This window comes from Rattus norvegicus, chromosome 9 (assembly GCF_021556685.1).
Source record: "Rattus norvegicus strain SHRSP/BbbUtx chromosome 9, alternate assembly SHRSP_T2T, whole genome shotgun sequence".
Lineage (NCBI taxonomy): Eukaryota > Metazoa > Chordata > Mammalia > Rodentia > Muridae > Rattus > Rattus norvegicus.
Window position 1 is genome coordinate 22,105,275 of NC_141542.1, and position 27,935 is coordinate 22,133,209.

General features: G+C 41.6%; 1 protein-coding gene and 1 pseudogene across 4 annotated transcripts; both read right to left on the reverse strand.

Annotated features, from left to right (window-relative positions):
* LOC148003491 (disks large homolog 5-like) lies at positions 1–27,935 on the reverse strand. Of its 4 annotated transcripts, none has more exons than XM_087568714.1 (6): positions 27,571–27,751; positions 9,928–10,062; positions 7,203–7,362; positions 5,742–5,873; positions 4,896–5,079; positions 1–786 (listed from the first exon to the last, which is right to left on the reverse strand). In XM_087568714.1, the coding sequence occupies exons 4-6, from the start codon at positions 5,831–5,833 to the stop codon at positions 781–783; spliced, it is 282 nt and encodes a 93-aa protein (XP_087424840.1). In that variant the 5' UTR covers positions 5,834–5,873; positions 7,203–7,362; positions 9,928–10,062; positions 27,571–27,751; the 3' UTR covers positions 1–780. The 4 variants fall into 4 exon arrangements, with proteins under 4 accessions (XP_087424840.1, XP_087424838.1, XP_087424839.1 ...); XM_087568712.1 differs by having other exon boundaries at positions 9,846–10,062; XM_087568713.1 differs by lacking the exon at positions 9,928–10,062 and having other exon boundaries at positions 27,571–27,935.
* LOC148003492 (reticulocalbin-1 pseudogene) lies at positions 15,934–16,825 on the reverse strand (annotated as a pseudogene).

The window sequence follows — 27,935 nt, forward strand, 5'->3', positions numbered from 1 at the left end:
TTTGAGATTACTCTTTTATTCACCAGAATACATCCAATTTACTTGATAGTAACCAGATGCAGGTAATCAATATATATAGTCTATATCCTTATCAAAATAGAAAGCAAATGAACAAAACAACAACACATAAATAACAAAATTTCAAATGAACAGAAGGAAAACCAAATAACCAAAATAATCAAAACTCAAGCAAACTTTAAATAGAGGAATTACGCTAAGCATTCTTTTGCTGCTCCTTTTGCAGAATAGACTTATAGTCTGTGGCTTGCCTTGGAGACATAATAGACAAGCAGTTACTGATGGTAATAATCTTTTCAAGAGGAGTGGAAGTAGGTCTGTTTTGTTGGAGTGGGGTATTAAGGAAAAAGCCATGCAATACTGAGTATAAATGATATTACAGTCTTTGTCTCAAGACTTTCCAATGTTGTGAACTGATCTCCATGAAACTCTTCTGGATGACCCATCAGGACAAGTAAAAATTTACACGTGCACAGTCTTTCTGGATGACCAGCAGCTCTTGATTGATGTGCATCAGCACTTCTCTGAGTTCCTCCAAAAGTGTACACTTGCTGGAGGGAGGGGTGGTGAAAGTACTGCCTATTCAATCCACAGATTTCAAACTAAAGGAGGAAAATGCAGTCCACAATTGCTATGGACATTACAGAAGAGATGTAATAGTGGTATATTTGCTGTGCACACTTAATTCTCCTCCTGTAGCACTTCTCACCAAGGGAGATCCTGTCCTGGTCTGTGTCATGTTCGAGTTTCTGCTGGAGACCTTCAGACCTAGCAGAGCAAGGGAAAAAAGGTTTAGTTAGTGGTTGTCAATTCAGGTCTCCCTCTTACATCAGCTCTATTCAGTTGGACAATCCAGCATGACCTGTCTGTTAGCTGAGGTCAGTCCCTGCATCCCCAAATGTCATAGAATACCTGGGCTTCGATTTATATCTCACCTTTTGAAACTGTTGAATTTGAACTGTGGACTATGCACTGTACTGGAATTTAGAGAAAAATGAGCATATTTTTCCACTGGTCCAGGTATATTATATTGACTAATAACCTTGTAGCTATGTCTGAATCTGAGTTCAAGAGAGGTATGAGCAACCTAGAATACCATATGGATGCCTTCTGGAGAACATGCCCAGAATTGAGGTGAAAGTTCTGATTATGTTTGCAGTGAAGGAACCTGCCGAGGTTCCATTTTTACCGCTGTACCTGCAAATACACAGAGAAGCCATCTCACATCAAATCCATGGGAAGTGCACAGATCCTGTAATCACTGAGAATGTGCTCCATGCAAATCTTCCCAGCGTACACACGGACATTAAAGGTGATTGTGATGTAGAAACAGAACAGCACCCCTGTAAGTCTATGGCTAGTGTAAGGCAATTTGTGAGAGAACAGAAGAGAAAATGTCCTCAGATCTTTCCGGAGAGATCACAGGAAGAAAGGAGTAGAAAATACCAAGAAATCCAGAGGATCATATATATTGTTTCATGGGCAAAATTCACATGAACTGTACCAGAACAATACTCTGAGTAGCTCCTTAGCTTCCTGAGGCTGAAATCCATGTGGGTGGTCATTCACCCAAAAAGGGAATTTATATAGGGAAAGGATATTCAAACGGCTTCTTCCAGCCTGTGTTCCTACCTGAACATTAATGCTTAATGTAAACATTCCCCAGGATACTCTGGAGGCATAAAAACAAATGTTGAGTGGTATATGTATGTACATAGTGACCGGAGCCTATAGACAGCTCAGTCAGTGATGTGCTGTGCCCCCATAAACCGTCATAGACTCAGGGATCTTTCCCTATTACCAGTCTTGCTTAGCAAATTCCCAAGGCTGTGTAGAGCAGTCTTGTTTCCCAGCAAAGGATCATATGTTGGTGGTGGACTAGACTCTTGTTCTAGTTCACTGTTTCAGACTTTCCCCAAACTGTGCAGCTTCTTCTAATCGGAGCTCTCTTTACCATAGCCCGAGTGACTTTATGCCCAAAGCTAGAATCATAGGAAATCTCTATAACCAGGATCCAAATTAACAAATTTTCTCCCTGTAATGTGATTGTGCCACAGTTATTTTGAGTAAGAAAGTAAAAGCTTGCATGGATTATCTCAGACTGAATCAGAATGTATGGAAGGGCTTTACCTATGGTACACTTTTACTCCTTGGCTGATGGACGTCTGGATAGATTCTCCTTCAAGGCTACTTTGGGACCACTACAACAGTGATGCTCCCTAGTTGCAATGGCAACACCTACTCCTTGTTGTGGAATCACTCGGTTAACTAAAACTTCTGTTCCACTTTCTGAACATGGTTTCTCATAGGGCTACCTGTTCTTACACTGCCAGACCCATTAGAAGCTCATCATTTCTCCTAAACCCATTGAGGCTGAAATTAACTGAGAGAAAATGATGTTGACCAACAGCACTTGCAGAATGCTACACAGATAACATAGGGGAGCGCTTTGGATTATCTGTGCACCTAAAGGGGCTCCTGAAACTGCCCTGTTCAGCATAGCTATGGGACTTTTGCTGGATGAAGATACAACTCCAAGCAACTCAAAATCTCAATGAATTAAATCCAAGCCAAACTCCCAGGGGAAGCTGTAGTTGCCAAGGTAGCTGGAAAGAAATGGTAGCAGGCAATGGGGAAAGCAACCTTGGAGAAGACACAGTGAGTGACACAACCTTCCAGTGGGCTTTGACAATTCACAAAGAACAGCGAAGGATCATAAACTCATGGATTTTATAGAGAAGCCTTGCCCTTACCTCCCTTAACTCCACTCCTATGATATGCTCCAAAGGATTTCAATGCAGATCAGTAGTTTTGCCCACAATCACTTGAAAATCTAACTTTACAGGTGTTTTTGTGTCCTCTTTTTGGGGGGTTGCATTTCTAAAGGACTTTATTGTCCTGCTTCTACACCATAACAAAAAGGGTCCTGCAAGCTCCAGGCCTGTACCATTTGTTACCCCTGTGAAACACGACTCACTTGATCGTATTTCCCACTCCTCCCCCACACTTCACAAGATAATTCTGTTGAGATTTTTTTGTAAACAGAATAAATTAATAACAGGTGTCCTTTTGCTGTACAGAGCTACATGGAGATGCCAAATGACTGGGCAGCTGTCTTTCGTGTTTCATGGATGTAATGTGAACTCTTAGAATTCTTTTCTTATGAAACTTGGAAATAGAGGGAAACACAGGTTCATTACTGAAAACACACACACACACACACACACACACACACACACACACACACAGACAGACATACACAGATACACACTCCCACGCACATTGAAAACTTTGCTCTTATGCAGCACATTTCCTGTTGAGTGAGGAATTAGTGGGAACAATGCTGTGTACAAGTCTCTTAGACTCCAGCAGGCTGTGCTGCCCTGGCCTATACTCATTTCCACTTCAGGAAACCTTTCTATGCACATACTTGCTGGTCCTACGAGTAAGTTACATGTTCTGCACAGATAGCCTAAACAACACAACATCAAATTCCAAAGAGAGAGATTTCTAGGAAAAGACTCCATCAAGCTCTATGCTGACTCATCATAGGCCCCTCACTAAAACTACCCTGTTTCCTTCATAGAAAACCTTGGAAGCATCAGAGAAGTCAGTGTCTCATGGTCAGTTCCCAGGAACTTTTCATCACATTAGAGTTCATGTGACATTAAAACAACCTCAATGTCAGTCAGAAGGAGGCTAAAGAAATAACATACAGTGACTTTTCTGAATTGCAGCACTATGTACAATATTGAGAGGGAATCTATCCTGAAAGAATGCCGTGCCCATGATATAGTCAGCAAAGCAATGTCAGCAGAGGGATGCACTCTAGGATTCCATGCAAGATCATGGTGAAGCCCATAAGACAAACCAGAATCTTCCTGGGGGATACCTCTGTCCAGGGAAAGTGAAGAAATCTAATCCTTATTTTTAAAATAGCTGAATGGTTTAAGAATGTGTTGAGACAAATAAGAGAGGGGGCTCTACCTGGAACTGGACCGGTGATGCAAAGACTGCTGGCCAGCACAAAGCAGGAAGCTTCAGGTTTGTTGAGAGACCTTGGCTTAAAGGCCTAATTTGGATAATGACTGGACAAAACTGCATGTCATGAACTGGCCTCCCCGCATGCTCCCTAAGATGCAGGTCAGCACAGCAATGCACCTTTCTTGAAAACTGGGGGTATGTACTGATAACTTTGTTCTTGAAGTCTCAAATCTCTCATGGCAACCCTCAGCCTTTGAGAAACCTTTTCCACATCCTTGCTCTTCTAACCAGCTTCAGACTGTAAGGCCCAGACATGAACTCTCCAGGAGCACTCAAATAAGACAGGACTGACATGCTGCTCCTCAGGCTCTGTAGTTACCCAAGATCTATGAAGCATGAAGTCACCATCTTCATATAGAGGGGAAGGGGGGAGGAATAACAAAAGCCACCACAAATGACAATGAGAACCATTTCTTTGCCATTTCCACGAGGGTCTCCTCCTTGAAAACTACTTACTTCCTGGAGTCTCACACAATCCCTGAAAAGAAAATGAGCTCCAGGCTTTTGTTTCATCCCTCAAAGCCCTGTTCTAGTCTAAAGAGGGGCTCCCACATAGCACCCTCCATACATAATGGCATGTAGTGCTGTGCTGTGTGATCAACCTATCTCCCTTAATGAAGTGCAGATTCTCGAAGAGCAGGAGCATTTGCTTTCCAAACATGCAGTTTCTTGAAAAGGGGCTATCTCCACAGAAAGCCTTGTAAACCATCACATGAATGAACACTTGGATGAGACCTAGGTCAGGACATGGATCAGTCAATAGACAGTTACATTGGTTTGGCTATGGTTATGGTAAGACATGAGGACACCCTGACCCTGAGTCCTAACCCTACCTGCTCTTGCTTGGCTCTGGGGTCACAGATGTTCATTCCGGCCTCTTCACAGAGCCTCTTTGCCTCCACAGAGGATGCTGGCAGTTCAGTCTGCTCGACCAGCAGTTCTCTCTTCTCACTCAGCAAAATCTGTATATTGTTCTCCAATTGAGCTTGTTCACGCAGGAGCTGGGAGTGCCTGATGCTGAACCACAAACAAAAAATGGTAAATCCCAGCCAGCTTCTATTTGCCTGTCACTCCTGCAAGTCCAATCATCCCTTCAAGGAATCCCTCATCCCCAGACATCCCCAGACTAGAGCAACATTATACAAGTTAGCACCAATTAGAGGAGGTAAAATCCAGAGGACACATTCCACATGAATCAAAGTATTTCTGAAAATCCTGACACTAATACGGTTTATATAAATCAAGGTAGAAAAATGGTCCATAAGGGAGCTCATATGTCCATAGTATGCTGAAATCATCTGCAAGTAGAGGTCAAATGCCCTCTGAGGGAGGATAGAAGACCCAATAGCTGTACAATCCTGCCATGTGTTTCTCATGGATCATAGACATCCTGTCAGAGTCCTAGAGATTCAGAGTTGATTGATATTCCCATCATGGTGCAAACCTTTTCTATCTAGAGGATCCTAAATGGGGAAAATAAGAATTGGAGGGTCTTCTACACCCTTCACATGTAGGACAACTGAGTCCAAGAGCTACAAATCCGAGACCCTTGCCACAAGGCAGGCTTCTTGTTAAGAGTCAGACACTACAGAACCAGAGCCCTGACTTTGGTTCAAAGTCATACAGGACAGAAGCATTCCCTGCCTAGTGCTGGGTTCTCATCTCTGACAGCGACTCACCGGTAGGAACTGTTCACTTGTATGAGCTCCTTGTACCTCTCCATGGCATCACTTATTGAGTTGGTCATCATTTGCATAGCCATCATTCTCATCTCATGTTCGGATTGAAGTACTGGCAATTCGACATCCAGCCTGGGTTAGGTCAAGGCCAAAGGAACAAATAACGTTTTGAACTCATGATTTCAGAATTAGGAGAAATGTAAATAAAAAATATATAATAAAAAAGTTCAAATTCAAGGAATGGTGGAAGGGAAGATAGTGGCAAACTCAAAAACCAGACCAAAACCCAACAGTGAGACTCCATCCACAGAAAATATTTACAAGTAAATAAGCAAATATTTGTTTTGAAATACGGACTCCTTGGAATCCTGGGAGATATGGTTCTGCAAAGACTCACTATATAGGACGGTGCACAGCCTGAGAGCTGCCTGTTTGGGAATAACAACAGTCAAGACCACAGTGACCATTTCTAGGTCACAATAAACAATCCCTGGATAGTTAAAAAAATAAAAAACTAAAGATCAAAGCAGGTGAAACAAATTAGGTAAAATCAGACTGTTCTCTCCATTACTTAATCTCAGTATGTACCACGTACTTGCTCCTTCAAATTATTTGTACTGGTTAAGTTTATTATCCTGGGCACAGGACAACAGAGCCACGGTACCAACCGGAGGGACCTGACCTTCAAGAGCTGGCCAGGTGAGCATGATGGAATTGACTAGTTCAGGAAGAAGATTCCTCCAGTCTGTGCCATAGCTTTGGGCCCAAGAGAAAGCTGTGATGACATTTCTCTTGTTTTGAAAGCAGGTATACTCAATCCTTGGTTTCTATCGTTACATGAATTCCCAGAGGGCATAACTAAGTTTGACAGGGAAGAGGATTTATAGCACCTCCTCCCCTCGGGAGAGTCCTGGGTGCCACCACGGTATACAGAAGGAGCAAAGTGCTCTGTTGATCAGTGTGGGCCTCCATGTACTCATCACTATCATGACCTGCAAAGTGTTGATCAAACAAATCCTCAGACCCCATCAAAGGTCCCAGACGTCCTGATCCTGAGTAAAACACCACATATACTTCCACATACACACATACCAACCCATATCCAAACACATTTAGAATGACAACTACATCCATGGAGGTGCCATAGAATCAGAGTATAATGAACAAATCCAGAGGAAAGAGTGATGACGTGCAGGCATTTCATTCACACACACAGTTGCAGCAAGTGTGACCAGGTCCTTCCAGCTGCTGACAGAACCAATGCTAATCCAAGGAGCTCAGGGTCAAGTACAAAAAGGTTGACCCTAAACACACAGCACCTAGCTTATCTCACAAGCTAATGCATGCCAAGGCTCCTTAAAATCCAGGATGAGAGGTGAAACTTGTCGTGCTATGAGGAAATCTTGGGTTAGCAGAGAGAGATCACAAGAATGTGAACAGGTTACTTGGCATAGTGACTACCTGTGGTCCCAATCATCATAGATATAAAGGTCCAGGATTTGGTAAAGTTCATCCCTCTCGAATTGACACTTCTGGATTTCAAATTTGAGTTCCTCCAGTTCCTTTAGACACTCCTCTTGCTGACTGATGTCAGTTTGGGATGATGCCTTCCTACCAAAACCTGTAGATAGATAAACCCAAGTGAATTTGCATATTTGGTGGCCCATGGGAGGAAAAGACCATTCTGAATACCAAAAGGCAGTTGAGGAAGAGGAAATGGTAGACTGGGTGAATCCCTGAAAGAGCAGAAAAGCTATTTTGAAGCTGGACTTTAAGCTATGACCCTCTTCCCAACCTCTAATGCCATACACGTGCTACACTCACTATTACAGGACCCCTGTCACTGAAAGTTATAACCTGACTGAGACATAAACATCTGGGATAATGTTATCTCATATCAGATGTGGTGCAGTTAATCCTGCAGTTCATAATGCTTAGCCCCATCAAGCTCTAATCATCTGTGTTCCAGCCCAAAGTGTCTGAGAACTCAATTCATGACTAGGGGTGCATCCTTCCTTTTTCTCACCATCAGAGACTTATGTAACCGACAGTAATCTAGAGGATGAAGTGCTTCAACTCCCAACCATGGATGGTCACATTGTTAATCTCACAGTGCCTCCTCCTGCCATTCATTGACACTCACAGTTAAAAAGCTTCAAGAAAAGACACTGAAGGCTTTCCACTTTATGTCTTTCTCTCAAATTTAAGATTAGGAACTCCTGACTCTTGGTTTGCCTTTGAGATATCCCAAGGCTCCTGCCTGTAAGGCCTAGTCTTAGAAGGCACATCTCATACCTACCTCCTTGAAGATGTTCCCCAACTCTGCCCTGGACTCACCAAGCCTTCCCCAGAATGATTTCCTCCTTCCTGTTTCACTAGAGAGGGGGTCGGCTTCCCTCTGACCTGGTGTGGTCTCTCCTTGATCTCCACTTTCCTTCCGAAATAGCCTGAGCAGCTGGCGAAACATGCCTGCTTGTGAACCCAAAGGGAACTGAAGAAAGATCCCAAAGGCAGTTGGTGTCACCACAACCCTGGTGACATCACTGAAGATTCTAGGGATCTCTTAGATACAATAGATTGCCCAGTGAAGTGCTTACTGGTGATGTCACTGGAAAGTTCTATGGACTACCTACTAACCAGCTCTCCCCAAACTAATGATTTTCTGTGGGGACCCTTTCCTCCAGTCTCTCATGTGTCGCTGGGAATACCATTTGGCAACCTCTATTTCAAAGCTAGATATTTGTCTCTGCTTCATTAGAAGTCAACAATGCTTTTGCTGGGGAGGGTTGCTTACAACCCTGAATTGGAGAACAAATTTTTCTTAGCACCCAAATCTCTAGGGACCAAGGAGGAGGGAGACTTTTCTTAAAAGTAAATAAACTACTTGAGACAATGCATGTGACACACATTTCCATTCCTAAGCTTTTCCCTTTTTCTGGAGGCCAATATATTTCTTCTATACCTCTGAGTGTATAAAACCTGGAAATATTTGCTTACTGTGCAGTCCTTGAAAGCCGACATTGTTTCCATTTACATATCCATGTATTCCACAAAATCAAAGGTCTATAATCCTATTTTTTTGCAATAAAAACTCCTTTTCCATGGGAACATAGGGATCAACTACAGGGCATATATAAAAGAATAAGTTTCTGTCCCTTTTATATGTTATGTAGGACATCTTCCCTTTCTCAAATATAACAAGACAATTAACTTGGACATCAGTGAGCAAATGTCAACCTGGACCTTGTGTTACTACATCATAACTACATAGCCATCACTTGTCCAATATCATTCTTCATGAATAGCCAAGTCCAGGCATGAGAATATTGGGGGCTGCACCATGATCTTTTACTTCTAGCAAACATAAGAATCAGGAGGACAGGAAGGGAGTGGAATGGCCTGAAGTCAGGTTGAAGCTCAATTTTAATGGGTCCATAAGTTCAGGCGGGAGTCCATTTGGCATTGTGATATGTGGATTCTGTCTTCTTATCCGTGGTGTTATAATCCCACCTGAATGTGTGCTATAATGCCACCCAACCGCACAGATGTAAGAGTGAAAATCATGTATGACGTTTCTGGGAAGATCTCTGCCTTTTCCTACCATCTGGAGTTATACAACATCACTATGCAAAGCTCAGAAGAGAGGGGTGCAGATGTGCGTGCCTTAGAAGTTGAGGATCTTTTCTTCTGATTAGGGCACTTGTTTTTCCTATGTAATTTTTCCCTTGCTCTTTTACTAATGGTGGTTGACTTCTTTCCTGGTCTGAGGTAAACTGGACTCCAATCTTGTGGATTACTGAACCTTCTATTTTTGAGATGACAGGCCCACCAAGGGTCCTACTGCATACAGAAGGTATAAGTAAGTCTCATGGGCTGGAGTAAGTTAAAAAGGTCCGTGACAACAAAGAACTAATTAAGAAAACAAGAGACCAGCTGCTCATCAAGATCACAGTTGTATGATAGTAAGAAAATGTGAATAGGGCATCAGGTGAAAAGATAAATTAATTAGGAGGTCATAGGCCTAGAAGGGGTAGCCTTTGCTCTCAGTGGAGCTGCCATTCTTTCTGCCATTCCTCGCCCTCTGCCACAGGACCAGCGACTTACCCAAACAACTGGCTGGCCTTGCCAAAGACCTGGCAGTGCTTCTCCCTGTAGAATAGGACATGTAGAGTCCTTGAGGACTCACCAAGAGGTCTCCTCCACACAGGTTCCTTGTTGTCAAAGGGAAATGTTCCTGCAGAATCCTGCCATGGCAGCAGGAATTTCAACCTGGCTGCTCTTGGTCCAGCTCACTGGGTGCAGGCCTGAGGCCCAGGGGTATCTGGGGAAAGAAGCAGCACGCACTACCTCACAGCTCTCTCTTTGTTGGATGCAACTGCAAGGACTGTGATAGGATTTTTGTTTCTTTGTGTGCTTATTAGAAATACCTACAAAGCTGATTAATGTTGTAACATGCCTTCACACCCAGCATGCAGAATGTTTTTAAATCATCGTTGTTCCTGTTTTAGGTTTGGATTTTGTTCTTTAATCCCCTCAGGAAATTTCCCTGTGCTTAGAATATTAAGCACATGCTCAGGAGGGATCGATTATTCAAGTTAGCCAAAGCTTTTGTTCTCACCACCCACTCCACAGATGATGCCATTACATACTTTCAAATAAGAAAACAGTTATAGAGAAGTAAATTAACCTGTAAGCTGTCACAGAAGAAACACATCATGATTGTGGAGTGGCACCCCAGTATTTTGTATTTCCTAAGTTATTTTTATTTTAAACTTTTTTATTGGATTTTTTGTGTACATTTCATTTTTTTTAAATCCTTAAAGGTATCTTTTATTCCTCTCCTCCCATTTACAAGGTGGAATTTCACCTGTGATTGTTAGTCCAGATAGTTTGGTCAATGGCTTAGATATCACCTTGGCCTAGTTTCCTTGGCATGAGCTGTGTTAGAAGCAGGCTCAAAGGTTCAGGACTCAACAAATAATGAATTCCACTACATCTGGATACCTAGCCTCATACCCAGGAAGGGACTGGATTTCCAATCACTATTTAAAAAAATATGCAGTTCATTAACATGTAAAAAAATTTCTCATGTATATTAAAGTGTTTACCATCGTCATACAGTTTTTCAAATACCTGGCATTCATCTTTTTCCAAATCCTAAAATTTCTTTCTTATTCACATTTTCTTCTTTTGATTATTTCTGAGTATTATTATCATTTTTTAAAATTTTAGTGTTTTTAAATAGATATATACTTTTTATTCAAACCTTATTCCCGGGGTTGGGGATTTAGCTCAGCAGTAGAGCGCTTGCCTAGCAACCGCAAGGACCTGGGTTCGGTCCCCAGCTCTGAAAAACAAAAAGAAAAACAAACAAAAAAAAAAAACAAAAACAAAAAAAACAAACCTTATTCCCTTTCCCAGCTTTTGGTCCATAATTTCTTTCTTATTCAAATTTTCTTTTTCGATTATTTCTTACTATTATTATCATATTTTTAAATTTTATTTTTTAATAGATATATACTTTTTATTTACATTTCAAACCTATTCCCTTTCCCAGCTTTTGGTCCATAAGCCCCCCTGCCGTGCCCTCTCCCATATGTATGGTCCTTCAATCCACGCCACTTAGAAACCCCTTCCTGGACATTCCCCTGCACTGGGGTCCAACCTTGTTAAGAACAAGGGCTTCACTTCCACAGGTGCCCCATCAAGGCTATTCTCTCCTACATATGCTGTTGGACCCCTGGGTCAGTCCATGTATAGTCTTTTGCTAGTGGTTTATTTGGTTGGCATTGCTGTTCATATGGGGTTGCAAGCCCTTCAGCTCTTGGAATCCTTCCTCTAATTCCCATAAAGGGCGTCCTGTTCTCAGTTCAGTAGTTTACTGCTAGCTCTGACCTCTTTATTTGACATGCCCTGGATGTGTCTCTTAGGGGAGATGTATATCCGTTCCCTTTCAGTAAGCACTTTTTAGCTTCATCAATCTTACCTAGTTTTGGTGGTTGTATATATATGGGCCACATGTGTGGCAGACTCTGAATGGCTGTTCCTTCAGTCTCTGCTTTAGATTTGGCCTCCATATCCCCTCCTATGGATATTTTTGTTCCCCATTTTAAGAACGAATGGGAGCATCTGCACTTTGGTCATCCCTCTTCTTGAGTTTCCTGAGATCTATAGATTGAATCTTGGGTAATTCGAGGTTTTGATCAATATCCACTTATCAATGAGTACATACTGTCAACGAGGGGTGCTGAGTACCTGGAAGAGAATGAGGGACAAGAGACGCGAAGAAGGACTCCAAGACAAGAGTCTGATCAAGGCGACAATTTTATTTTTCCCCAAGGCTGAATTTGTACCATAAAATGGGTAACAGAGAGAGGGAGAAGTAATAAACATTTACCCATGCCAAGGACACAATATTCATGTGGTCAGGGAATCGGCTGATGTTGACAGGTTGTCAGAAAGGTCACAGGTTTGTCATATCTATTAATCAACAAGATGTTGGTTTTTCAGAAAGGTTACAGGTCATGACATTGTGTATCTTAACGTCACACGTTATCATATGATTATTCATCTTGACCACCACATTTGTATTAGTCTTCTGCAGCTGGCTGGGGATTTTCCATGAACCCAGTCATACTTAATGCTAACCATAATAATAACATCAATAATGGAGGGCTTCAAGGCCATTGCTCCCATGAGCATACCACGTGTGTTTTTCTGTGATTGGATTACCTCACTGTGGATGATATTTTCTAGTTCTTTCCATTTGCCTATGAATTGAACGTAGTCATTGTTTTTGATAGTTGAGTGGTACTCCATTGTGTAGATGTACCACATTTTTCGAATCCATTCCTCTGTTGAAGGACATCTGAGTTCATTCCAGCTTCTGGCTATTATAAATAAGCCTGCTATGAACATAGTGCAGCATGCGTGTTATTGTATGTTGGAGCATCTTTTGGGTATATGCCCAGGACAGGTATAGCTGTGTGCTCAGGTAGTGGAATGTCCAATTTTCTGAGGAACCTTCAGACTGATTTCCAGAGTGCTTGAACCAGTTTGCCATCCCAGCAACAATGGACAAGTGTTTCTCTTTCTCCACGTCCTCCCCAGCCTCTGTTGTCACCTGAGTTTTTGATCTTAGCCATCCTGACTGGTGTGAGGTGGATTCTTAGGTTGTTTTGATTTGCATTTCCCTGATGACTAAGGATGTTGAGCATTTCTTTAGGTGCATTTCAGCTATTCGATATTCCTCAGCTGAGAATGTTTTCTTCAGCTCCGTACCCCATTTATAAACAGGGGTGTTTGGCTCTCTGTACTCTAACTTCTTGTGTTTTGTGTATACTTTGGATATTAGTCCTCTATCAGATGCAGGATTGGTAAAGATTCTTTCCCAATCTGTTGGTTGCCTTTTTGTCCTAATGACACTGTCCTTTGCCTTACAGAAGCTTTTCAGTTTTATGAGGTCCCGCCATTTGTCGATTCTTGATCTTAAAGCATAAGCCATTGGTATTCTGTTCAGGAAATTTTCCTTAGTGCTCATGTCTTTGAGACACTTCCCTACTTTTTATCTATTACTTTTAGTGTATCTGGTTTGATGTGGAGGTCCTTGATCCACTTGGACTTAAGCTTTGTACAGGGTAATAAGAATGGGTCAACTTACATTCTTTTACATGTTGACCTCCAGTTGAATCAGCACCATTTGTTAAAACTGCTATCTTTCTTCCATTGGATGTTTTACCTCCTTTGTCAAAGATCAAATGACCATAGGTGTGTGGGTTCATTTCTGTGTCTTCAATTATGTTCCACTGAGCTGCCTGTCTGTATGCCAATACCATACAAACTATTGCTCTGTAATACTGCTTGAGGTCAGAGATGGTGATTCCCCCAGAAGGTCTTTTATTGTTGAGTATAGTTTTGCTATCCTGGGTTTTATGTTATACCAAATGACGGCAAACTGCACTTTCTACCTTTATAAAGAATTGAGTGGGAATATTGTTGGTGATGGCATTGAATCTGTAGATTGCCTTTGGCAAAATGGCCATTTTTTACCATATTCATCCTGCCCATCTATGAGCATGGGAGATCTTTCCATCTGAGATCTTCTTCAATTTCTTTCTTCAGAGATTTGAAGTTCTTGTCCTACAGATTTTTTTACTTGCTTGGTTCAAGTAACAGCAAGTTATATTATAGTATTTGGGACTATTGTGAAGGGTGTCATTTCCTTAATTTCTTTCTCAGCCTGTTTACCCTTTGAGTAGAGGAAGGCTACTGAATTGTTTGAGTTAATTTTATACTCGGACAGTTTGCAAAGTTGTTGATCAGGTTAAGTAGTTCTCTGGCAAAATTTTGGTGTTGCTTATGTAGACTATCTTATCATCTTCAAATATTAGTCTTTTGATTTCATCCCTTCTAATTTTTATCCCTTTGACCTACTTTCATTGTTTGATTTCTATGGCTAGGACTTTAAGTACCATATTGAAAAGTAGGGAGAGAGTGGGTAGCCTTGTCTAGTCCCTGATTTTAGTGGGATTCCTTACATTTTCTCAGTTTCGTTTGATATTAGCTACTGGTTAGATGTATTTTGCATTTTCCTATATTTAGATATGGGCCTTTAATTCCTGATCTCTCCAGGACTTTATTAGTAAAAGGGTACTGAATTTTGTCAAATGATTTCTCTGCATCTAATGAAATGATCATGTGGGTTTTTTCCTTTGAGTTTGTTTATATGATGAATTTCGTTGATGGATTTCTGTATATTAGACCATCCCTGCATCCTTGCCATGAGGTCTACTTGATCATGATGGATGATTGTTTGGATGTGTTCTTGGATTCAGTTTGCAAGAATTTTATTGAGCATTTTTGCATCAATATTCATAAAGGAAATTGGTCTGAATTTCTCTATCTTTGTTGTATCTTTGTGTGGTTCAGGTATAAGAGTAATTGTGGCTTCATGGAAGGAATTTGGTAGTGCTCTGTCTGTTTGTATTTTGCGGAATAGTTTGGACAATATTGGTATGAAGTCTTCTATGAAGATCTGATAGAATTCTGCAGTAAATCCATCTGGTCCTGGGCTCTTTTTGGATGAAAGATGTTTAATAACAGTTTCTATTTCTTTATGAGTTATGGGGTTGTTTCGATGGTTTATTTGTTCCTGATTTAACTGTGGTACCTAGTATCTGTATAGAAAATTGTCCATTGTCTTCACATTTTCCAGTTTTGTTGAATATATGTTTTTGTAGTAGGATCTGATGATCTTCTTAATTTCTTCAGATTTTGTTGTTATGTCTCCCTTTTATTTCTGATTTTATTAATTTGGATGCACTTTCTGTAACCTCTGGTTAGTATGGCTAAGTGTTTATTTATCTTGTTGATTTTCTCAAAGAACCAGCTCCTGGGTTTGCTGATTCTTTTAATACTCGGTTTTGTTTCTTCTTGTTTGATTTCAGCCCTGAGTTTGATTATTTCCTGCCTTCTACTCCTCTAGGGTTTATTTAATTTTTTTTCTAGAGCTTTGAGGTGTGCTGTCAAGCTGCTGACATATGATCTCTCCTGTTTCTTTTTGCAGGCACTCGGAGCTGTGAGTTTTCCTCTTAGCGTTGCTTTTATTGTGTCCCATAAGTTTGGGTATGTTGTATCTTAATTTTCATTAAATTCTAAGAAGTCTTTAATTTCTTTCTTATGTCTCCAATGACCAAGTTGTCATTGACTTCAACTTCCATGTGTATGTGTGCTTTCTGTCCTATTTGTTGTTATTGATCAGCAGCCTTAGTCCGTGGTTTTTGAAAGGATGCATGGGATTATTTCTATCTTCCTGTACCTGTTGAGGCTTGTTTTGTGACCGATTATATGGTCAATTTTGGAGAAGTTACCATGAGATGCTGAGAAGAAGGTATATCCTTTGGTTTTAGGGTGGAATTTTCTATAAATATATGTTAAATCCATTTGTTTCATAACTTCTGATAGTCTTTCTATGTCTCTGTTTAATTTCTGTTTCCCTGATCTGTTCATTGATGAAAGTGGGGTGTTTAAATCTCCTACTATTATTGTTTGGTGCAATGTATGATTTTTTTGAGCTTTAGAAAGGTTTCTCATTGTTTAGGGACACAACTGCTATATACTTGACAAATATAGCAATAACCCAGAACATCCACAGGAAGCCTGTGACCGTTGGCCACAGGAGGATGAGTGTCTTTCAAAATTCATCATGATTTTTGATAAAATCTTCCGCATAATTGGTGGCTTGGCTTCCCTCAAACATGGTCCAGTTGTCTAGAATCTCCTCCTTGGACAGCATCTCATGCTTGTTTTTGTCTGACTCATACACCAGATGCTGGCCCTCAGCCTTCACATGGTCATAGTCCTGAGGGAGGATCCAGTGGTGAATCTCATCCTAGTCCAGCTTCCCATCCTTGTTCAGATCTGGGAAATCATTGAACTGCTCCCCAGACAAAACCCAGTCTGTCTCAGGGCAATTGTCCTCATGGGAAAAAGATGTCCACAATGTACTCATCCTAGTCCACAAAACCATCCCCGTTCTTGTTGATATCCTTCAGGGTTTCCAGAACTACAATCTCCTCATATGTTCTAAATCCTCTTAGTGTAGAAAAGCAATGAACCCGACCTGAGTAGCTGTCAGGTCACCGTCAAGGCCTTAAACCTCCTCTCATCTCGTGGAGGCAACTTTTTAAAGTTGTGATGATCAGAGCTATCTTGGAATTCAGCAAGGTTTCCCAGGTAGTAGCCATAGGTGGCCTGCTTGTATTCTTCCCAGGAGATCTTTTCCTCTATGTCCCTATCATAATCCTTTCAGAGTTTAGTCACATTTTGTTAGATTTATCTTTTCTGTACATGTTTGATCCAAACTTTCAGGACTTCAGTAGTAACAAGGCCACCTCCATCATTGTCAATTGGATCAACAATTTTCCCCAGCCTCTCCTGCTCTCGTCCAGGCTTAGCTGATCAAAGGTCTTGGAGTCCTCCTTGCCCAGGAAGACCTCATGATCGTATAGGAAGCTGTGCTTGTCCTCTGGAGGCCACTGGCCCTGCTCTGAATCGGGACAAACCATTTGCTCCTTGCTCATCATGCTCTTGGCCCTGAATGCCAGGACCAGTTCCAGCAGCAGCCCATGGGGAGTCCCAGGCTGACACCATGCACCACAATCGCGATCAAAGGGAGGCAGCAGGGAAGTAGGGGTTCAGAGCACCTTAGCTGCTGTCCATCCCCAGAGAGGGCTTTTGTTACATTTCAAATATTATCCCTTTTCCTGGTTTCCCATCCAAAAAAACCCTTATAACACGCCTCCCCCTTCTACTATAAGGGTCTTACCACACCCACCGAAACATCCAGGTCTACCTGCCTCCCTGTTCTGGATTCCCCTACACTGGGGCATCAAGCCTTGACAAGACCAAGGGCTTCTCCTCCCATTTGTGCCCAAGAAGGCCATCCTCTTCTACATATGCAGCTGTAGCCACGGGTCTGTCCATGTGTACTCTTTCAATGGTGGTTTCAGCCCTGGGAGCTCTGGGTGTTTTTTAGTGTTGTTCTTATGGGGCTGTAAACCCCTTCAGCTCCCTCAATCCTTTCTCTTACTCCTCCATTGGGGACCCTGCTCTCAGATGAATGGTTGGCTGCAAGCATCTGCCTCTGTATTTGTCATGCTCTTTACCCCACTCTTTTGAGCAGATCACCACAGAGCAACAAAGATGTATTGTCTTGGAGTGATGATGTATATACAAATAGATGATTTCTTATTTCCTAATGATGGTTCTATAAGAATTCCTAAAATTAGATTAGTAATTTTAAGCTTTTATAATAGGACTGCTATTATGTTCTTTCTGGTAATCAAAATTGCATTGAGAACCCTGCCATTCTTAAAGTGTCATGAGTGAATTGCTTCTGCAATACCAAGCAGGCATCTACAAATTAGAGCCCATTCTAAGAGAGTATAAACCAATTAACCAAGGTTCATAAAAAGAGAACTAATTATTTACTATAGGTACAAGGACTGAACATAAATAATTGACTAAATTTGCCTATAGGTAATTTTGCTTATTCTTTTCTCATAAAAATTACAGTTTTTAACTCTCCATGAACGTGCAGAGCCAGTGACAGATGGTGATGGTTTATCCTGATGTTTACTCTTCATGGATGTGCATGTAAACATTCTCTGTCGTAAACTGATTATCCAACTTATGATTTGAATTCCTGTGCAAACTTGTGGTGAACTTTTCACCATGTGATGCTGTGTTCAGAAAGATATACAAATGCTGAGGACAAAGAGAGAGAATCTTTTTAGACAGAACTGAACTGAAGAGAACAGAACTCAAGAAGAACTTAGAAGTAAAGGCATAGCGTTGAGAGTAAGGCATTGAGAGTAAGGAAATCATTGTGTGATAAGAGCAAGAGGAAAGGAGATAAGAAGAGAGCAAGGAGAACCTTTTAAACCAAACTTTATGGAGGCAAACTTTTGTAGAAATTTTAGGAAAACTGAAGAACTTAAAAATAAAGGTTAAAATCACTGCTCTTCAGCCTTCAGCCTGGCTCACTGGCTAGCCTCAGCTCTTCAGTCAGGTTCACTGGCTAGCCTCTACTCTTCAGTAAGGCTCACTGGCTAGCCTGTGCTCTACAGTCAGGCTCACTGGCTAGCCTGTGCTCTTCAGTCAGGCTCACTGGCTAGCCTCTGCTCTTCAGTCAGGCTCACTGGCTAGCCTGTGCTCTTCAGTCAGGCTCACTGCCTGGCCTCTGCTCTTCAGTCAGGCTCATTGCCTAGTGTGTCCTCTTCAGCTGGGCTCACTGGCCTATGGGGCCCTAGCACATCACTTAACCATCTGCTCATGACTGCCTGACCACAATGACAACCTGGCTGCACTGACTTCTTAAAGTTGTCCTCTAGAAAGAGCACAAGAAACCAAAGAGAAACACCATAGGGACCTTTTCCAATGGGCTTTTTTCAACCTTAAGTACTTTCGTTATTTCTTTTAAAAAGTGAAATATAATTTCTGTAATTCATATGGCCAAGAGAGCTGTGCAGTAGTCATTGCTTTATGGAATTTGGTGCTAAATCAAAAGATTCCTTTATTCTATTACGATGTTATGTGTATGTTATAAGATGTATCTTTGGAAAACACAACACCAAATTCCTAAAATCTAAATGTTTTAAGATGTCAGCTCATGGAGAAACATAACTGCTTAACTATCTAGACTGGCCTTTTTTGCTATTCTGCAGGTAGTATCAATTTTCCACATTACTTCCATGATTTTCAAGAATGATTAAGAGAAAAAGAAGTTGAACATAATGGCCAGAGAGGGGATTCTGTCAAGTTGTCTTGTGTGGGACAAGATACCAAGCTTTGACTGGTATGCCTAAAACCACCTGTTCCCGAAACTGACAGAACTTACAGAAAATACATACTTTCTTATCATTCCTCTGCCCCGATGGTCAGAGATTTATTGAGCACCTACTACGATCCTAGCACTGTGCATCTAAGGGAGTAATGGTGAATCAAAAACTTAATAAAAAGCTTAATTAAGGAATAATGAAAAATGAACCATAATTTTGAAACTCAGAATTCAATATAGGCAAAACCACCATTTCTTTTTTTTTTTAACTTGAGTATTTCTTATATACATTTTGAGTATTATTCCCTTTCTTGGTTTCCGGGCAAACATCCCCCTCCCCCTTCCCCTTCTTCATGGGTGTTCCCCTCCCCACCCTCCCCCCATTGCCGCCCTCCCCACAACAATCTAGTTCACTGGGGGTTCAGTCTTAGCAGGATCAAGGGCTTCCCCTTCCACTGGTTTTCTTACTAGGATATCCATTGCTACCTATGAGGTCAGAGTCCAGGGTCAGTCCATGTATAGTCTTTAGGTAGTGGCTTAGTCCCTGGAAGCTCTGGTTGCTTGGCATTGTTGTACATATGGGGTCTCGAGCCCCTTCAAGCTCTTCCAGTTCTTTCTCTGATTCCTTCAACGAGGGTCCTATTCTCAATTCAGTGGTTTGCTGCTGGCATACGCCTCTGTGTTTGCTGTATTCTGACTGTGTCTCTTGGGAGAGATCTACATCTGGCTCCTGTCAGCCAGCACTTCTTTGCTTCATCCATCTTGTCTAATTGGATGGCTGTATATGTATGGGCCACATGTGGGGCAGGCTCTGAATGGGTGTTCCTTCTGTGTCTGTTTTAATCTTTGCCTCTCTATTCCCTGCCAAGGGTATTCTTGTTCCCCTTTTAAAGAAGGAGTGAAGCATTCACATTTTGATCATCTGTCTTGAGTTTCATTTGTTCTAGGCATCTAGGGTAATTCAAGCATTTGGGCTAATAGCTAATAGCCACTTATCAATGAGTGCATACCATGTGTGTTTTTCTGTGAGTGGGTTACCTCACTCAGGATGATACTTTCCAGTTCCAACCATTTGCCTACGAATTTCATAAAGTCATTGTTTTTGATAGCTGAGTAATATTCCATTGTGTAGATGTACCACATTTTCTGTATCCATTCCTCTGTTGAAGGGTATCTGGGTTCTTTCTAGCTTCTGGCTATTATAAATAAGGCTGCAATGAACATAGTGGAGCACGTGTCTTTTTTATATGTTGGGGCATCTTTTGGGTATATGCCCAAGAGAGGTGTAGCTGGATCCTCAGGCAGTTCAATGTCCAATTTTCTGAGGAACCTCCAGACTGATTTCCAGAATGGTTGTACCAGTCTGCAATCCCACCAACAATGGAGGAGTGTTCCTCTTTCTCTGCATCCTCGCCAGCATCTGCTGTCACCTGAGTTTTTGATCTTAGCCATTCTCACTGGTGTGAGGTGAAATCTCAGGGTTGTTTTGATTTGCATTTCCCTTATGACTAAAGATGTTGAACATTTCTTTAGGTGTTTCTCAGACATTCGGCATTCCTCAGCTGTGAATTCTTTGTTTAGCTCTGAACCCCATTTTTTAATAGGGTTATTTGTCTCCCTGCGGTCTAACTTCTTGAGTTCTTTGTATATTTTGGATATAAGGCCTCTATCTGTTGTAGGATTGGTAAAGACCTTTTCCGAATCTGTTGGTTGCCGTTTTGTCCTAACCACAGTGTCCTTTGCCTTACAGAAGCTTTGCAGTTTTATGAGATCCCATTTGTCGATTCTTGATCTTAGAGCATAAGCCATTGGTGTTTTGTTCAGGAAATTTTTTCCAGAGCCCATGTGTTCCAGATGCTTCCCTAGTTTTTCTTCTATTAGTTTGAGTGTGTCTGGTTTGATGTGGAGATGCTTGATCCACTTGGACTTAAGCTTTGTACAGGGTGATAAGCATGAATCGATCTGCATTCTTCTACATGTTGACCTCCTGTTGAACCAGCACCATTTGCTGAAAATGCTATCTTTTTTCCATTGGATGGTTTTGGCTCCTTTGTCAAAAATCAAGTGCCCATAGGTGTGTGGGTTCATTTCTGGGTCTTCAATTCTGTTCCATTGGTGTATCTGTCTGTCTCTGTACCAATACCATGCAGTTTTTATCACTATTACTCTGTTATACTGCTTGAGTTCAGGGATAGTGATTCCCCCTGAAGTCCTTTTATTGTTGAGGATAGTTTTAGCTATCCTGGGTTTTTGAATTGGATTGGTATTTTGATGGGGATTGCATTGAATCTGTAGATCGCTTTTGGTAAAATGGCCATTTTTACTACATTAATCCTGCCAATCCATGAGCATGGGAGATCTTTCCATCTTCTGAGGACTTCTTCAATTTCTTTCTTCAGAGTCTTGAAGTTCTTATTGTACAAATCTTTTACTTGCTTGGTTAAAGTCACACCGAGGTACTTTATATTATTTGGGTCTTTATATTATTTGGGTCTATTAGGAAGGGTGTCGTTTCCCTAATTTCTTTCTCGGCTTGTTTCTCTTTTGTGTAGAGGAAGGCTACTGATTTATTTGAGTTAATTTTATACCCAGCCACTTTGCTGAAGTTGTTTATCAGCTTTAGTAGTTCTCTGGTGGAACTTTTGATATCACTTAAATATACTATCATATCATCTGCAAATAGTGATATTTTGACTTCTTCTTTTCTGATCTGTATCCCCTTGACCTCCTTTTGTTGTCTGATTGCTCAGGCTAGAACTTCAAGAACTATATTGAATGAGTAGGGAGAGAGTGGGCAGCCTTGTCCAGTCCCTGATTTTAGTGGGATTAGTTCAAGTTTCTCTCCATTTAGTTTAATGTTAGCAACTGGTTTGCTGTATATGTCTTTTACTATGTTTAGGTATGGGCCTTGAATTCCTATTCTTTCCAGGACTTTTATCATGAAGGGGTGTTGAATTTTGTCAAATGCTTTCTCAGCATCTAATGAAATGATCATGTGGTTTTGTTCTTTCAGTTTGTTTATATAATGGATCACGTTGATGGTTTTTCGTATATTAAACCATCCCTGCATGCCTGGGATGAAGCCTACTTGATCATGGTGGATGATTGTTTTGATGTGCTCTTGGATTCGGTTTGCCAGAATTTTATTGAGTATTTTTGCGTCGATATTCATAAGGGAAATTGGTCTGAAGTTCTCTTTCTTTGTTGGGTCTTTGTGTGCTTTAGGTTTAAGAGTAATTGTGGCTTCATAGAAGGAATTCGGTAGGGCTCCATCTGTTTCAATTTTGTGGAATAGTTTGGATAATATTGGTATGAGGTCTTCTATGAAGGTCTGATAGAATTCTGCACTAAACCCGTCTGGACCTGGGCTCTTTTTGGTTGGGAGACCTTTAATGACTGCTTCTATATCCTTAGGAGTTATGGGGTTGTTGAACTGGTTTATCTGTTCCTGATTTAACTTCGGTACCTGGTATCTGTCTAGGAAATTATCCATTTCCTGCAGATTTTCAAGTTTTGTTGAATATAGGCTTTTATAGTAAGATCTGATGATTTTTTGAATTTCCTCTGAATCTGTAGTTATGTCTCCCTTTTCATTTCTGATTTTGTTAATTTGGATACACTCTCTGTGTCCTCTCGTTAGTCTGGCTAATGGGTTATCTATATTGTTGATTTTCTCAAAGAATCAACTTTTGGTTCTGTTGATTCTTTCTATTGTCCTTTTTGTTTCTACTTGGTTGATTTCAGCTCTGAGTTTGATTATTTCCTGCCTTCTACTCCTCCTGGGTGTATTTGCTCCTTTTTGTTCTAGAGCTTCTGGATGTGCTGTCAAGCTGCTGACATATGCTCTTTCCTGTTCCTTTCTGCAGGCACTCAGCGCTATGAGTTTTCCTCTTAGCACAGCTTTCATTGTGTCCCATAAGTTTGGGTATGTTGTACCTTCATTTTCATTAAATTCTAAACAGTCTTTAATTTCTTTCTTTATTTCTTCCTTGACCAGGTTATCATTGAGTAGAGCATTGTTCAATTTCCACGTATATGTGTGCATTCTTCCCTTATTGTTATTGAAGACTAGTTTTAGGCCGTGGTGGTCCGATAGCACGCATGGGATTATTTCTATCTTTCTGTACCTGTTGAGGCCCGTTTTTTGACCAATTATATGGTCAATTTTGGAGAAAGTACCATGAGGAGCTGAGAAGAAGGTATATCCTTTTGCTTTAGGATAGAATGTTCTATAAATATCTGTTAAGTCCATTTGGCTCATGACTTCTCTTAGTCTGTCTACGTCTCTGTTTAATTTCTGTTTCCATGATCTGTCCATTGATGAGAATGGGGTGTTGAAGTCTCCTACTATTATTGTGTGAGGTGCAATGTATGTTTTGAGCTTTAGTAAGCTCATACATTTACGTATGTAGGTGCCCTTGTATTTGGGGCATAGATATTTAGGATTGAGAGTTCATCTTGGTGGATTTTTCCTTTGATGAATATGAAGTGTCCTTCCTTATCTTTTTTGATGACTTTTAGTTGAAAATAGATTTTATTTGATATTAGAATGGCTACTCCAGCTTGCTTCTTCTGACCATTTGCTTGGAAAGTTGTTTTCCAGCCTTTCACTCTGAGGTAGTGTCTGTCTTTGTCTCTGAAGTGTGTTTCCTGTAGGCAGCAGAATGCAGGGTCCTCATTGCGTATCCAGTTTGTTAACCTATGTCTTTTTATTGGGGAGTTGAGGCCATTGATGTTGAGAGATATTAAGGAATAGTGATTATTGCTTCCTGTTATATTCATATTTGGATGTGAGGTTATGTTTGTGTGCTTTTCTTCTCTTTGTTTTGTTGCCAAGAAGATTAGTTTCTTGCTTCTTCTAGGGTATAGCTTGCCTCCTTGTGTTGGGCTTTACCATTTATTATCCTTTGTAGTGCTGGATTTGTAGAAAGATATTGTGTAAATTTGGTTTTGTTATGGAATATCTTGGTTTCTCCATCTATGCTAATTGAGAGTTTTCTAGGATACAGTAACCTGGGTTTGCATTTGTGTTCTCTTAGTGTCTGTGTGACGTCTGTCCAGGATCTTCTGGCTTTCATAGTTTCTGGCGAAAAGTCTGGTGTAATTCTGATAGGTCTGCCTTTATATGTTACTTGACCTTTTTCCCTTACTGCTTTTAATATTCTTTCTTTATTTTGTGCGTTTGGTGTTTTGACTATTATGTGACGGGTGGTGTTTTTTTTCTGGTCCAAACTATTTGGAGTTCTGTAGACTTCTTATATGCCTATGGGTATCTCCTTTGTTAGGTTAGGGAAGTTTTCTTCTATGATTTTGTTGAAGATATTTACTGGTCCTTTGAGCTGGGAGTCTTCACTCTCTTCTATACCCATTATCCTTAGGTTTGATCTTCTCATTGAGTCCTGGATTTCCTGTATGTTTTGGACCAGAAGGTTTTTCCGCTTTACATTATCTTTGACAGTTGAGTCAATGATTTCTATGGAATCTTCTGCTCCTGAGATTCTCTCTTCCATCTCTTGTATTCTGTTGGTGAAGCTCGTATTTACAGCTCCTTGTCTCTTCTTTTGGTTTTCTATATCCAGGGTTGTTTCCATGTGTTCTTTCTTGATTCCTTCTATTTCCATTTTTAATTCCTTCAACTGTTTGTGTTTTCCTGGAACTCTTTCAGGGATTTTTGTGACTCCTCTCTATGGGCTTCTACTTGTTTATTTATGATTTCCTGGAATCCTTTCAGGGATTTTTGTGACTCCTCTCTATGGGCTTCTACTTGTTTATTTATGTTTTCCTGGAATTCTTACAGGGATTTTTGCGATTCCTCTCTGTAGGCTTCTACTTGTTCTCTAAGGGAGTTCTTCATGTCTTTCTTGAAGTCCTCCAGCATCATGATCAAATATGATTTTGAAACTAGTTCTTGCTTTTCTGGTGTGTTTGGATATTCCGTATTTGCTTTGGTGGGAGAATTGGGCTCCGATGATGCCATGTAGTCTTGGTTTCTGTTGCTTGGGTTCCTGCGCTTGCCTCTCGCCATCAGATTATCTCTAGTGTTACTTTGTTCTGCTATATCTGACCGTGGCTAGACTGTCCTATAAGCCTGTGTGTCAGGAGTGCTGTAGACCTGTTTTCCTGTTTTCTTTCAGCCAGTTATGTGGACAGAGTGTTCTGCTTTCGGGCGTGTAGTTTTCCCTATCTACAGGCCTTCAGCTGTTCCTGTGGGCCTGTGTCTGGTGTTCACCACGCAGGTCACTTGCAGTGGAAAATTTGGCATTACCTGTGGTCCCGAGGCTCAAGTTTGCTCATGGGGTGCAGACTACGAGCTCTCCGCGGGGCAGCAACCAGGGAGATCTGTGCCGCCCTTTCCGGGAGCCTCTGTGCACCAGGGTTCCAGATGGCTTTTGGTGTTTTCCTCTGGCATCAGAGATGTGTGCAGAGTGTAGTCTCTTCTGGTTTCCCAGGTGTGTCTGCCTCTCTGAAGGTTTAGCTCTCCCTCCCACGGGATTTGGGTGCAGAGAACTGTTTATCCGGTCTGTCCCTTCAGGTTCCGGCAGTGTCTCAGGCGCAGAGGTCCTGCCGCTCCTGGGCCCTCCCCCACCAATACCACCATTTCTTTAACTGGTGATTTCTGAAAACTTCATCATTTTTTCCATGGGCTTCTACAGTAATGATACTCAGTCTCAGTTTTGTAAGACACAAACAGGCAACTCACACTTCTTTCTTGGCTCCCACAACTGTCAAAGGGAACAACACTGTTGCTGTCCATTGTGCTTCCCTATCAATCCTGCTATGGATGGTAATAAATTCCAGTCCTTTAAATATGTAAACAGGCCACCACTTGAGGGGAAAGTTGTTATAATTACCCAAACCGGTATACTCTCTAAAATTTTCACGTACATTTTACTGATATCACAAAGCAAATTCACCACAAATATTTAACCAATGAAAACAGAAATATTGAATGGCTCTGCAAATAGGATCAATAATCACATTCACTTGAAAACAACTATCATGGAAACAAACGACGTAATAGGAGAAAAGATACATCACTGAAAGATACAGAAGCAGCAAAAAAGACACTACATTTCTTGGTTTAAAAGTTAGGTGATACACTTGATCTTTAAAGACAGGCAATGTACTTGATCTTTAAGCCCTTCAACTGTGCCCTCTCTACGTAGAAACTGCAGTAATGACAATCTTTTGTAAGATTTATTTATTTATATGTGAGACAATGCAGCTGTCTTCAGACACACAAGAAGAGGGCATCAGTACTCCTTACAGATGGTTGTGAGCCACCATGTGGTTGCTGGGATTTGAATTCAGGACCTCTGGAGGAACACTTGGTGCTCTTACCCACTGAGCCATCTCTCCAGCCCTCACAATGGCCTCTTACACAGCATCACAGTGGTCTATTTCACTAGATGGCTCCAGGGTGATAACAGAGAAACTTTCACAGTTCCTGAGCACTTCTGAGTTCAAATACCACCAGTGCCAACTCTGTGCTGTTGGCACATTCTGACCTGTCTCCTAAGGGATGTCAGCCACAAAAGGGACGGGTTAGCACCACACAGCATTCACTGCCCAATCGTAAAAACCCCCTCGATTCTGAAAAAGCCACATTCCATGCTTGCTCCATATTTGAGGAAGCCAAATGGCTGATCTGGCTCAAGGCTCTACTTTTCTTAGCTCATCAACTTTCTTTTTCCTGTTCTTGTCACATTTTTTATGCTGCAACTACACTGCAATGTGTGAAGGAAACCACCATAAACTCTGGGTGCCACCTCTTGAAATTTAAAATTCACAAAACAATTCATGGCTTTCTAATCAGCACCATGGAAAATAAACAAAAACAAGCAAAACCATTCCAAAGGAACTTGCTGATCTGGAGGTCTGCTTATAGCAGGCAGGAAAGAATTAAATCATGCAGAACTGTAATCTCTCAGAGCTTTGGAGGCTAAAAAAGAGGAAATCTCTGTTTATGTTCCCTTTTTCCGCGTAATTGAAGAAGGGTATTTTACATCCTCCAAATACAATCTCTTGCAAGGGGCAACCAATTACAAAGTAGATCAGAAGAAATCTATTAAATAAAAATTCATTGCCTGAGGTTTTAAGGAAATATTTTCTCATGATCCCTGTCCTTTAACATACAATAGAAACATTACAGGGAGTGTGCCACCAGGCTAAGCTGCCTCTGAAAAGCCTGTCCTGCCCTGGCAGGTACAGGCCATTTAATTCCACATCAACTGGAGAGGTGTGACAGCCCCAAGTTGCTCTGGGGATGTCAGAGCACAGCTCTCATGCACACTCCAGAGCACCTCTCCACTCTTTCCCAATGCCATAGGCTTTCCAATCCCTGCTTCAGCTCTCCATACATCCCTGAACACTCCCTTCCCCTACCCAATGGGCTCACTTTGCATTGCCTCCTTCTGCCACTGCTTTCCCAGGGCTGGAGTGGGGGCTGCCCAGAAGGAGCCTAAGGAGGGACGCGGGTCTCCTACCTACCTTGATGATGCTGCTCTTAGGGTGCAGCCCGCCCTGCTTGAGGCTTGCTGTCCCTGGGGAGCAGACCGGAGGTCGGCAGGGGTCCGCGCGGGCGCCAGGCCTCCAGGTCCCCTGGCAGGACTAGCCTTGGGTTCTTCCCTGGAAACTGCAGGGTGGAGTCGCCATTGGAAACCCCGCCACTGTCTTAGCGCGCCCTCCCGTGGCCGAGGTGACCCCCAACCCCGTTACCGCCCCCTTCTCTGTCAGCTTCTTCTGATTTTTCTTTTCTTTTTTTTCTTTTCTCTTTTTGTTCGCGACGTGGCGCCTGCGAAGAGCTCGTCTCCAGGAAGGAGGACATCGTGCAGGCAGAATCACCTCTGGGCCCT

Coding starts and splice junctions, on each gene's coding strand:
- LOC148003491 (XM_087568711.1), bottom strand. CDS start 8,208: ATGTTTCGCCAGCTGCTCAGGCTATTTCGGAAGGAAAGTGGAGATCAA. Junction 7,363..8,078: donor ATCATTCTGGGGAAGGCTTG/GTGAGTCCAGGG, acceptor ATCTATCTACAG/GTTTTGGTAGGAAGGCATCA. Junction 5,874..7,202: donor TATGATGATTGGGACCACAG/GTAGTCACTATG, acceptor GACCTAACCCAG/GCTGGATGTCGAATTGCCAG.